This window comes from Mangifera indica, chromosome 10 (assembly GCF_011075055.1).
Source record: "Mangifera indica cultivar Alphonso chromosome 10, CATAS_Mindica_2.1, whole genome shotgun sequence".
NCBI lineage: Eukaryota > Viridiplantae > Streptophyta > Magnoliopsida > Sapindales > Anacardiaceae > Mangifera > Mangifera indica.
Window position 1 is genome coordinate 3,357,542 of NC_058146.1, and position 12,154 is coordinate 3,369,695.

At 34.5% G+C, this 12,154-nt stretch overlaps 2 protein-coding genes and 1 long non-coding RNA gene across 4 annotated transcripts; 1 reads left to right on the forward strand and 2 right to left on the reverse strand.

The window, feature by feature from the left end:
* Positions 1 to 32: 32 nt before the first annotated feature.
* Positions 33 to 1,519, reverse strand: LOC123228128. The gene is made up of 2 exons (XR_006504620.1): positions 1,383 to 1,519; positions 33 to 1,237 (listed from the first exon to the last, which is right to left on the reverse strand). It is a non-coding gene; the product is annotated as an uncharacterized LOC123228128 (long non-coding RNA).
* Positions 85 to 6,801, forward strand: LOC123228127 (probable pectate lyase 13). Its single transcript, XM_044653374.1, has 6 exons — positions 85 to 535; positions 629 to 885; positions 1,515 to 1,972; positions 2,053 to 2,495; positions 3,160 to 3,365; positions 6,496 to 6,801. Exons 2-6 carry the CDS (start codon positions 749 to 751, stop codon positions 6,716 to 6,718), a joined length of 1,467 nt encoding a protein of 488 aa, XP_044509309.1. The 5' UTR covers positions 85 to 535; positions 629 to 748; the 3' UTR covers positions 6,719 to 6,801.
* Positions 6,802 to 7,559: 758 nt separating this feature from the next.
* On the reverse strand, positions 7,560 to 10,626 carry LOC123227084 (serine/threonine protein phosphatase 2A 57 kDa regulatory subunit B' beta isoform-like). Of its 2 annotated transcripts, XM_044651722.1 has the most exons (3): positions 10,210 to 10,626; positions 9,291 to 10,011; positions 7,560 to 8,135 (listed from the first exon to the last, which is right to left on the reverse strand). In XM_044651722.1, exons 1-3 carry the CDS (start codon positions 10,401 to 10,403, stop codon positions 7,809 to 7,811), a joined length of 1,242 nt encoding a protein of 413 aa, XP_044507657.1. In that variant the 5' UTR covers positions 10,404 to 10,626; the 3' UTR covers positions 7,560 to 7,808. The 2 variants fall into 2 exon arrangements, with proteins under 2 accessions (XP_044507657.1, XP_044507656.1); XM_044651721.1 differs by having other exon boundaries at positions 9,291 to 10,626.
* Positions 10,627 to 12,154: the final 1,528 nt, after the last annotated feature.

The following is a 12,154-nucleotide window of genomic DNA, read 5'->3' on the forward strand; positions in this document are numbered from 1 at the left end:
ATTTGTAACCAAAATCCAAAAGCAAAATTTACTGAACGCAACTTAAATCCTTTACCCTTTAACAAAAGTGAACAGGTTTTGTTTACACAGAGGAGTATCTCTTTAGGATGAGAACATCCTCACTCCATCTCTGCAAAGAATCATAATTCCATACAAATTATCAAATAAACAAACCCTTTTACTTATCAATGGCGGCATAAAAGTAAAGAAATAAATGAAGGAGACCTAGAGGTAGAAGAGGAGAAGAGAAGGGCCTGACAATTTTGGATAAACCCTTTTCTCACTCTCTCCATAATAAACAATTATTTATTAACCTTTTTGAACAATCTTCTCATCTTCCATCTCTAGAATCATTGGAGGGCAGGCAGGCTAGGACTGTCGGTTCTTGTTAGAGAGTTTATTTACAAGAGAAATTCGCAGAGAAAAGAGAGGACAATTTTCTCTCTCTTAATTCGCTTCTTCTCCCTGGATGTCCCATCCCATCCATTTCTTCTTCGGTTTTCGTTAAACAAACAAACGGGAAAAGAAAAGAAAAGTAATCGTCATCCTATGCTATCAATGAATTATTATTATCATTTATAATTTTTTTAATATATAATCCTTTTTCACATTTTTCTAAATTTTGCAGCCTCTACGGTTTTGAAGGACATCAACAATTCAAAGATCTCTTTTTAACAGAAGGCAAAAAGGAGGAGACTCACCAAAACAACAGCAAATATTCACCACCATTGTTGTCGTCTCTTCAAAAATGCTTCTAATCACCTGCATTTTCTTAAAATGTCTTTGCTTGTTGCTCTCTTTCTCTTCTACTCCAATGGCTGCCCACAACGTCACTCTTCCTCATCAACACCCTGACCCTGAAGCCGTCGTTCAACATGTTCAAAGGTAAGCTCTTTTCAACTCTGAACTTCAACGACCACAAATATCATCTGGGTTTGCTCATTTTCTCGTCCTTTCACACGTTTGTTGTTTTTAACTAGTGAAAATATCCCCATTTTCTTTATCCCACGTTTCCTCGGCAAACAAGCATAGCATTCCTTTGTTTTCTGCTTTTTTTCAACATCTATCATTTTCCACTTGCATTTCCTCAAACTAAAATCCCAACTTCTATTTGCTCATTTCCTCCTTATTTAACAAGCTTTTTGTTTTCAACTTGTTAAAAGATCCCCATTTTCTTAACCCAACATTTTCTCGGCATCAAACATAGCATTCCTTTGGTTTTCCCCTGTTTGTCAACCTTATTCTCTCTTTATTCCGACTTGCATTTTCCCAAACCAAACAGAAAACCCATCAGCCCGCACTCATTTTCTCGCATTTTTCCCCACTAAACATTTTCTCGGCATCAAACATAGCATTCCTTCGGTTTTCCCCTGTTTTTCAACCTTATTCTCTCTTTATTCCGACTTGCATTTTCCCAAACCAAACAGAAAACCCATCAGCCCACACTCATTTTCTCGCATTTTCCCCCACTAAACAAACACCACTTAACTCATTTTTCACATTTTTTTTCACAGGATGGTAAACGCCTCTCTTTCAAGACGCCAAACTCTGTCCATTCAACAAAATGACCAATGTCTCACTGGCAACCCCATCGACGACTGTTGGCGTTGCGATCCCAATTGGGCCACCAGCAACCGCCAACGTTTAGCCGACTGCGCCATCGGCTTCGGCCAGGGAGCACTCGGCGGAAAAGGCGGTCAGATATACGTCGTCACCGATTCCTCCGATCACAACCCGGCCAACCCAACCCCTGGAACTCTCCGTTACGCCGTCATTCGAGAAGAACCCCTCTGGATAGTATTCAGCTCTAACATGCTCATCAAACTGAAACACGAGCTCATTATCAACAGCTACAAAACCATTGATGGCCGCGGCGCTAACGTCGAAATCACCGGCAATGGATGCTTAACTCTTCAATACGTATCCCATGTCATCATCCACGACATCCACATTCACCACTGTAAACCATCAGGTAATATTTCTGTATTTTGCAGCTGAAAATGGTAAATATAATTTTGAAATATGACCAAGATTTATAATTGAAAATTTCAGGGAATACTATGATAGCATCGTCTCCAACTCATGTAGGCTACAGAGGACGATCGGACGGCGACGGCATTTCCATCACTGGGTCTCAGAAGATCTGGATCGATCACTGTTCGTTAAGCTTTTGCACGGACGGCTTGATCGATGCTATACTGGGGTCCACGGCGATCACGATATCAAACAGCTATTTTTCGCACCATAACGATGTCATGTTGTTGGGACACAACGACAAGTACCAGCTGGACACCGGTATGCAAGTAACAATTGCGTTTAATCGCTTCGGTGAGGCGCTGGTGCAGCGTATGCCTCGGTGTAGATCCGGCTACATACACGTGGTCAACAATGATTTCACTTCATGGGAAATGTATGCTATCGGTGGTAGCTTTAATCCTACCATTAATAGTCAGGGGAATCGCTATACGGCACCGGCAAACGCTAATGCCAAGGAGGTAAACTTTTTTTTTTCCTTTTAATTAATGATTATACGTGGGGAAGTATTATGCACGCAAATATAAATTTGTCGATAAATAATATAATAGTGTTATATATTAATTTTTGAATATAATTTTACGTATAAATAATAATATATTATTATATAATTAATAATTAAAAATAAAATAAATTATTATATAAAAATTATAAATAATAAAATATATTTTGTATTTTTAATTTAAAAATTTTTTAATAAATGATTTGAATAATTTAAAATTTGATGAGATTATATCAAAATTATATTTTGATTTGTTGGTTGCACTGTTTGTCTGACAAGTCATTGGATCCAATCTCTTCGGAGTGGATACTTTAATTTGACGATTTGGTTCTAATGAATCTCTTGTAAAAAAAAATATGGTTGATTTAGAGTTTGAATGCGGGTTGTAATTTGAAAAATAAAGAAGATGAGGGATTCTTTTGAACAGATATTTTCTAAAATGCATTTGATGGTAATTTTTTCTGGGTCCCCGCCATTAAATTTCTGCGTGAGTCTTTCTTTCAAAACTCGATGCCCAGCACAAAGTGACAAACTTCTGTCTGTCTGTTTCACGCACCTTTTGACCGAGCGGGCTTTATTTTCTGACGTCGTGCATGTGGGCGTTTTGCTAAAATTACCATTAGGTCACGAAGCGGGTGGAGGCAGACGAGAGAGAGTGGGCAAATTGGAACTGGAGATCGGAGGGGGACATAATGGTAAATGGAGCATTCTTTGTGCCCTCGGGTTCGGGTGTCACCACGCAGTACGCCATGGCCTCGAGTGTGGAGCCCAAATCGGCTGCTTATATTGAACAGCTGACAATGAACGCCGGTGTCCTCGGTGGGCCCAGGTACTTTTTCGCTTTACATATTACCATCCCTGTTATTGACAGAAACAAGTCAAACTGCTGTCTTTATTTAACCGGTCTTTTATTTGATTATCTTTTATTCCCTGGGTAATCTTGAAAGTAATATAGGGTTAATTTGAAAGAACTAAAAACTATTGAGTTCTAAAATTTGTTACATAAAATTTAGAAGACATACCTTGTATTCAATTAAAAAAGAATAAAACTTGGCCCCTTATAATTTGTAGGACAAAAATGTTTATTTTTTTAATTCAATGATAATTGCAAGCCATCTGACCACCACCTACAACACCATCGACCATCACCCACACATCATCACTTACCATGCAAAAAAGGCAAAAGAAGATGAATCTCACTGTCATGTGAAGAAGGTGAAGAGGGATGGATTTTATCGTTGTGAGATCAAGGCAAAGAGAATTGGATCTCGCTGTTGTGCGAAGAAGGTGAAGAGGGATGACTCTTGCTGTTGTGCAAAGAAATCGAAGTTTGGGCTAGATCTCCACATTGATCAACCCCCTACAATATTGCTCCCGCAACGTTAATTAATGGAGGGGGAGTAGGCTCTAGCCACTGTTGCACTTGTGCCAATAGCACGGAGCAACAACACCGGTCTTCAAGCACCAAGGGCCAAACTCTTTTCATTCAGCCCCCACCTTTTTCATCGCATTTTCTCCCTTTTATTTTTCTTCATCCCCACCGTGATTTGCTTGAGTTTCTCTCTTGTCTCCAGAGTTTTGATTTAATTTAATATATAATGACATATCAGTAAAGTTATATCTTAGGTTTTTTGTATGGTAAACCAAACACAATAATTACATAGCCAGTAATCCTTTAGGTGTTTTATCTTGGTAATAATCATCAATTACGGGTATTAAAGAAGACTACCTTAACCAAACGTATCCTTAATGTGAAATTGTTTTTCCTAGGGTTAACTTATTATGTCAAAACCTCAACACACATTAGGCAAGATCCCTAGTTTGTTCGTATACATAATTAATTGATGCACATATAGATATTTTATAATGTGAACAAATTTAAACATTGTAAATTTCTATGTCCTCGCATGAGAGATGATAAGTCTCTAGTGTCTCTAGGGTCGATATTTCAAAGGGTTTTTATTTTTGGGTTATTGAAAATAGATTGGGTGTCAAGAACTATTAGGTTGTAATAGAAGTAGTCGAATGACATAAAATCCCTGTGAAATGTCATCTCATAAATTAGAAAGATAACATATCCTGGCCACCGAGATGACATGGGTAAGAAAAGATAAAAAGACTTTTAGTTGTTTAAAAAAAAAAGTGATTATTATAATACTTAAGTTATTATAGTAAACTATAATGTTAGTTTAATATAGATTTGATGTGCATGTAGGGACAAAAGACAAGTTTAGATTAGCAAAGTATCTACTTTTCAGTGGTCAGGTTAAAAAATCCTGCAACTTAAATACCCAAACACTATCTTAATCAGTTGTTTATTCTGAATAGTTAGTTGTAAATGTGTTAGTAACTTGGTATTTATATGGAAGGCATATGATAGCATAGAGGTTCTTGGTATGATAAACTGAAACACCAGCATCAGCTTACAATTCATTTTGCAGGGTTTTCTTTCTCACCCACCCCAGAGAGACAAAAAAGTTTTAAATGCCCCCAAGGTTTCTGAAAAAGTATTATATAATCCTATCAGGGGCATTTTTGATGCTTTCTTAGGAGTAAACAATAATCTTAAGGGGGCGAATGATACTTTCCCAAAACCCTGGACGTTTCAAACTCTTAACGGTAGATAATAAAAATCTGTCACTTGCCTTTCCCTGCGTTTGAATGTGTTAGGTAACCTATCAATTTTATCCTACGTTTCTCTGTATATTTCCCCTTGGATCCTCGAGGGTCTTATGTTTTTTCTATTTCTGAACCTAAAGGGACCACCTTAATAATGTTAAGCTTTGGTCATAAAAGGTGAATATAGAATAACTACAAAGATAGCCCTCCTTCATAAAGAGAGAAACTTGTGCTTTCAGATGAGCTGTAAATTGAACATCTTTAGTAGTTTGAACTCCATAGTGTAAAAACATGTAAGCTTTACCTCACATGTGTATGGTTTAATGGAAAGTATTAAGTGATCAGATATGTCTAAGTTCTGATTTGATTATTTGGAATAATGGGTGGGTCCCAAAAGATGAAAAGAGTCTGCAAAAATCAACCATTAAAACATATCGAGCTTTTGTAGGAAAGCAACTTTGCTTAATACTATCGATATTCAATGTTTTCTGATAGTATTTTACTAAAACTCATCATATAGATAAGGGATATTTAATACTTTTTTAAGACACTTGGTGTCAATAAAAATATAGAGGTTTGTTGTTTGTGGGATGGGTATAAAATGGGGGTTGTTGAGTATTTGTGAAAAAAGTGTCAAAAGGAGAAGAACAAGAACATGTAGTAGATGCATGAGAGTGTAAACAGGGAAAAAAGAGTTGGTTGGAACGGTTGGCTTCCAACAAGGCCATGTTTGCATATGAAAGATGAGCTGGTTTATATTCTCTTCAATGTGCTTGACAGCCAGTGAAGGGTTTGGGCCCCTCTCTTATATTCTTTTTTCAAAATTTTGGACCCATTTCTGCTTTGACATTAACTATGCACATACACAACTAACTATCTTATCTCCATCTCCAGTTGGGAAAGCATAAAAGTAGCTCCTCCCAATAGCCTGTTTTGACTTTTGCTCTTTAACATTTAAAACCTTGCTATGGTTCAGTAAGAAGGTTGCATTAGAGATTTGTAGGTTGATGGTTCACGAAAATGAATACTAGTATTCGCTCATGATGTTGACACTATTTATTGCTATGTGCTTTTGTTCCCAACGTGGTTATCATTTTTAACCTTTTTCTTTTATCCCTCTTGTGTGTGTTTGTTTTTGTTTTCTTCTGAACGATCATGATCCTGTGCAACAACCTGTTAGCCATGAATGTGATGCTCATAGAACACTAGAGTTCGGTTCTTTTTCTTTAAATTATTCCTTCATTTGGCTAAATTATTATAAATAATTTAGCTAGTTACAAGTACAAGCATGTGCTTATATTCTACTCTGCATTGTTGTGTCCTTTTGGCCTATGAAATAGGGAGGGTAGTGGAAGCAATTCTTATCCCGGAGGTGGCGGGGGTGGCAGCACCAGCAGGTCAGGTGGCGATGACGGTAACTACTTTGGAATGACATTTAGAAGCGGTGTACGGTCGTGCCCACCACCCTCGTCAATCTTTATGTCATTTCTAATTATTTTAATTTTGTATGCTAGTTCCAGCCATGGGGTTGCTCTTCTATCATTACAACTGTTATTGTCGTAGAAACGACAGCAGGATAGGAGTCATTATTATGCTATTGGATAACTAGAGAAGTGAAAAAAAAAATCTTTGCATGATTAGCCTAATTATCAATCAACTTGTATAAGAACACTAACCTATATTGCAGGACTCAAATCAAGCTGGCTGGACTTGAAAGATAACTTGGCATAGTTTGAATTTATTTAGTTCAATTTTAAACCGGATTCGGGTTAGACGGTTCAGTTTTTTTTAAAAATTAAATTGAATTTGAATTAAAAAGAGTTTAATTTAATTCAATTTGAATTTGATTCATAATTTAACTTAATTTGAATTATGTTAAGTGATTATTAAATAAAATTATTTTATTAACAAATCATAAATTTTAAATCAAATTCAAACCTAATGTTAATTCGATGAACTTAAACTAAAAGATATTTAAATTGGATTGGGTTTGCTTCTACTTCTCATTGTAGGATCAGTTCTAGTAGTACGAAAGGATATCGTATGCAAGAATAAGGGAGGATATCATATTTTTGATAAGGTACAGATTTAGAAGGATTATAGATAAATCTAAGGCAATAAAACACACTCCTTATATTATAAAATTAATTTTAAAATAACCGGAAAATTCTCTTCCCATTATTAACCTCTACTAAAAATATTTGATAGTGGGGAGCTCATCCCGGAAAAGTAAAAAGGACAAAAAAAAAACTGAAATATTTTACCCACCAGGAAGTCAAAAATATTTGATAGTGGGGAGCTCATCCCGGAAAAGTAAAAAAAAAAAAAAAAAAAAATCTGAAATATCTGAACACTAAGAAGTCCTTGCTTTCAGCTTAAAATTAGTGGCACTTTATTTATAATATGCCCAAAATATAATATAATATTATTAATTAAGCTTCATACAAATTATATAAAATAAGAAAATTACTTCAAGCAAAGTGAAGAACTTGCAAGACACATGCATACACTTTGCCTTCCTAAATTTGATAATATAACCTCTATGTTGAATTGAATGAAAGAATAATAGTTAACCTAGAAGTGAAGCAAATCTGATTCTATTCTAAATGAATGGATTGTTATCATTATAGTGTGAATGAATGCAGCTTACCCGTCAATTAACCAAAACCATATCAGCTCCCCCGGATTGTGCTACAATGTCCTCGAGTTTCTTCCACATCAACTGTCGTTCTTCTTCTAATTTGTCAGCCCTGGCCTCCTTTTCTTCAAGCTGCCTCTGGCATTCTTCGTATAAATCAGCATCCATCTCTAGGAACATCCTTTGCACATTGCCAGTAAGCCCGTGGATTGCTGGGTTCCAGTGAGTTTGCTTGTTCTTCTCCAAAGACTCGAAGATTATTGGGAGAATCACATTTCGGTTATTAGCAATCAACTCTACCAAGTGTTCATTGTTCCACAAAAACAGAGCTCTTTCCGCAACCTGACATGATTCTTTATAGTTAAAAAAAAAAAAAACACTTTCCAAACGAGATGCTTTTGTAACAGATGGTGATAAATTTCTAAAACTTGTCCCTGAACTATATTTCAAGCAAATTAACTCAATACATATATACAGAAGAAATGCCCCCCAAACAATGAAAGCCAAAGTAGCCAGGAAATATTGATTGCTACAACTCTGCATAGCGAATCATATTTTTCATTAAGGTTAACTGGTTATAGCTTAGAGTACAACATTAAAATTTAAAAATAAAAAAAATTCAAAAACCATGACAACGTAACAAAAGGCTGTCAAAGCACAGAGATAAAAGAAGGGAAACTTTAATCAGAACCATCACAGAATATCTGTCAATGATAATTACAGAATATCCACAAAACAAAGGCTAGCTCCCATTAAAGTCCACATAATTACAAGATAAAACAAAACATATAAGTTCCATATTCATCATCTCAGAACACAAGTTATTAGTGATAACACTCTCTCTAAGACAATGGAATGTTCAAACAAGAATTCTACTACAATATGCATGCATATCAGTTGTTACCAATGTAACAAATTCAAAAAACAGAAACATATTTGTAAATCAAACACAAATAAAACTAGAGAGTTCTTGGAATTTGATGTGAGCTTTAAGTTGAAAATTCTTCAAAATGTGTATGCATTTTACTGGTTATATTAGTTTAACAAATTCACCCAACCAAAAACAAAATAACAATCAAATGCATACTGCATTAATGTGTTCTCTCAAAATCTGCTTGCTTGTGTGGAAGCCAGTAGATCCACTATCATCATGCTTCCAATATGTTTTACCTTACAAACTGAATTTTTCTAGTTCCATAAATCATTTTTTCCAAACCACAGTAAAAAAACTATTATCAAAATTGTTATTGTATTTATTCTATTGACCATAAAAACAACTTTGACTTCCTCATCTCTTTCCTTAAAAATAATTAAAAGCCTGAACTTTTTGCCACACTGTAGCATGTTCATTGATGGGGTATTAACTGCAATTCAGCCAAAAAGATTCAGAATAATGTGAAAATAAACTATATATCTATCAACAGATAAAATAATCTGTTAGGTCTAACTCATAATGTTGATGTAGACAAAATAATGATGCTATCAATGATCCCGAACCTGGAAATGGGAGCTATTAAGGCAGCGTGCAATCTGTCTGAATAGAGGAACCATACACTGTTGGAACTCTGCAGGTCTTGTTAAATCCAAAACTTCTTCAAGTTCTCCAAGAAACAAAACCTCCTTTTGACAATTTATCATTGGCCAATACTTCAACAAACCCCTAATCACAACATGTGCCAATTTATATTCCTTGTCAACAAACTGTGTTACACAATAAGTCAGCTGCTGATGGTAGATGGAAATATATTTAACCTTATGCAATGGCAGCAGAGCCCGTACAAGAAACAATTTATGTTCATGTTTCAATGGTGATACAAATCCATTAATAATGCTCCCTAAAATCTCCAACAACTCGGCAATTCCACTATGCCTACCTGTCTCAAATATAAACCTATAGAACACATTATTTATTGCACACCTAATAAAGGGTCTATAAGCCATGAACTTTCCATATATCCTATGAAGCACCATTTTCAAGAACTCCCTCTCTCGAGGATCCTCAGAAGCAAACAAATCAATCAACTTCAACACAAAAGTATGATCAATAAACTTTTTAGCTAACTTGGTATCCTTCTCAGAGGATACAATGTACCTCAACAAAATTTCATAAACAATCTGCAAATGTGGCCAGGCAGGATCCATCCATGGATCCTCATCCTCAGGGTCTGCATCATCCGTCAAAGACCCTGTGTTTTCGTGTGAAGCAGGTGGCAAACACCTAAAAATGTTGACAGATATCATCATAATCAAACTTTCAAGCATGGCTTCATTGATTTTACTCGAATCAGATTGAATAAAATCGACCAACTCAAGCAACGTTTTTCGCTTTATCTCTTTTTCGATTCCCAATTTAGAGTTTTCGTTAAAATCACACAAAACGCAACAAAGGTGATTCTTACGAATGAATAAATTCAACCTTTCAGATGAAGATACATCACGAAATAAAGGCAAACTCTCAATGACAGCGTTCGGGACCATCGGGCGCGACGGTGACACAACCGCCGGCAGTGCCTCCAAACTGGCGACGGACGAATGGTTCACGGTCACATTTCCATTTGGAATCGATTTGGATCCCTTTCTGTGACCGCGCTTGATGATTTTGTTGAACATATTTCAATTCAAAACCTTAGCCTAGGATTATAAGAACTGTTTCTCCTTGTTTTACGGTGTCGTTTTCGTATGTTGAAAACCAGAAGATTTTACGGTGAGAAACTTACGAGCCGAGATATGGAAGAATAAAAACCATCTGAAATGGGTGATATGGGGGTGTTTGTGTGGCGAGAAAGGGAAAACAAATGGGAAATTTTTCAGATAGAAAATGAAAAATTTTCAGTTTCGGTGGTTATTTATTGTATTGTTCCATTTAATTTGGAAAATCATTCTATATATAGAACTCTCATCACGAGATAAGAATGTGACACTTACTTTTAATAGAATTATTATTTTTATTTATTTAGAATTAAATATACAATAACTAGGTTAAATAATTTTAAATAAAACAAATGGTTTTCAAATTCAATATTAATAAAATTTCATATTTAAAATATGTTAAACTAGTGGAATATTTTTTATTTTGAACTTTTTTTATATATTTTTTTAATTTATGGTATTATTATTAGACTGAATTACATTTTCTCACATCTAAAGTTTGGTTGCATAAATAATATTTTTTCCACTCAAAATCAATTTCTTTCACTGTTTATAACGTTAGCAAAAATTCATTAATCTTTTTTAAATTTTACCCCGATCAAAGGACTTATTCTCACTCAAAATATATTATATTTCTAAGTCTTTATATTTTAATTTTGAAAATCTCATTTACCCACTTATAAAGTGTTAAAGTTAACAAAACACTAATTCTTTAAAATTTAATCTTTTTTCGTCTCTTAAACTCTAAATATTAAAAGTTTCATTTTAGATCAAGTTTTAAAAAATAATATTTTTCTCATGAGATTTAGTTTTTAACGTCGACAATGGTGATGTCTCAAGAATTGTTTGTCATCAACGATGACGTCAGATTTGATGTTAGAGATTAAAAACTAAACCCTAGAGAGAAATGTCATTTTTTTAAATTTGATTTAGAAAAAAAACTTATATTTTTTAGGATTTAAAAAAAGAAAAGAAGATTAAATTTTAATTTATTTTTAATATTACAGATAAAATGACAATTTTATCTTTAAAAACAACAAACTTAATCATTTATAAGTGAGTGTTTAAGATTTTCGAAATTAATAAATGAAAACTTGAAAAAATAACCTACTTTAACTGAAAATAAATCTTTTAACTAATTGGGCTCTAATCCTCTAGTGTCAGTGTCGATCTCAACAAATAAAGAAAATTCAATGTAAGCACAGTTGCTCCCTCGCCGCAAAACTTTACTCCCTTTTCATCACCTTCATTTATGTCATAGTTGGTTGTAGCATCACCAGTTCCGGTGATGTAAGAGGAGGAAAAAGGGAAATCAGGCAATACCACCAAGGTTACCTCCAATCTTCATTTCATCACCACCATCATCGTCCCATGAAAGCACTTTTTCACCACTTGAACCATCCAATCCAAATCAACTAATTTAATTAAAATATTCAGAAAGAACAAGGTTCAACATTGGGAGAGAAATAGTAATGCGATCAATCAGAGAGACGCAATTTTGGTGACCAGCAAGAGGGGTTATGCATGAACATGATGATTGCATTTAGTTAGGGGGTAATATTATAAAAGCAATACTATGTATATATATTTTTAAATATATAAATAACTATATACTTTATGTATTATTATATAATTAAATATTATTTTATCATTAATTTAAAATTATTTAAATAATATCTTATAATATGTTGATATTTATATATGTAAAAATG

Excerpts from the sequence above, each read along its gene's own strand:
- LOC123228127 (XM_044653374.1), top strand. The coding sequence starts at position 749 with ATGCTTCTAATCACCTGCATTTTCTTAAAATGTCTTTGCTTGTTGCTC. Across the intron at positions 886-1,514 it reads GTCGTTCAACATGTTCAAAG|GATGGTAAACGCCTCTCTTT; the intron begins GTAAGCTCTTTT and ends TTTTTTTCACAG. Across the intron at positions 3,366-6,495 it reads GGTGTCCTCGGTGGGCCCAG|GGAGGGTAGTGGAAGCAATT; the intron begins GTACTTTTTCGC and ends CCTATGAAATAG.
- LOC123227084 (XM_044651721.1), bottom strand. The coding sequence starts at position 10,403 with ATGTTCAACAAAATCATCAAGCGCGGTCACAGAAAGGGATCCAAATCG. Across the intron at positions 8,136-9,290 it reads TTAATAGCTCCCATTTCCAG|GTTGCGGAAAGAGCTCTGTT; the intron begins GTTCGGGATCAT and ends GAATCATGTCAG.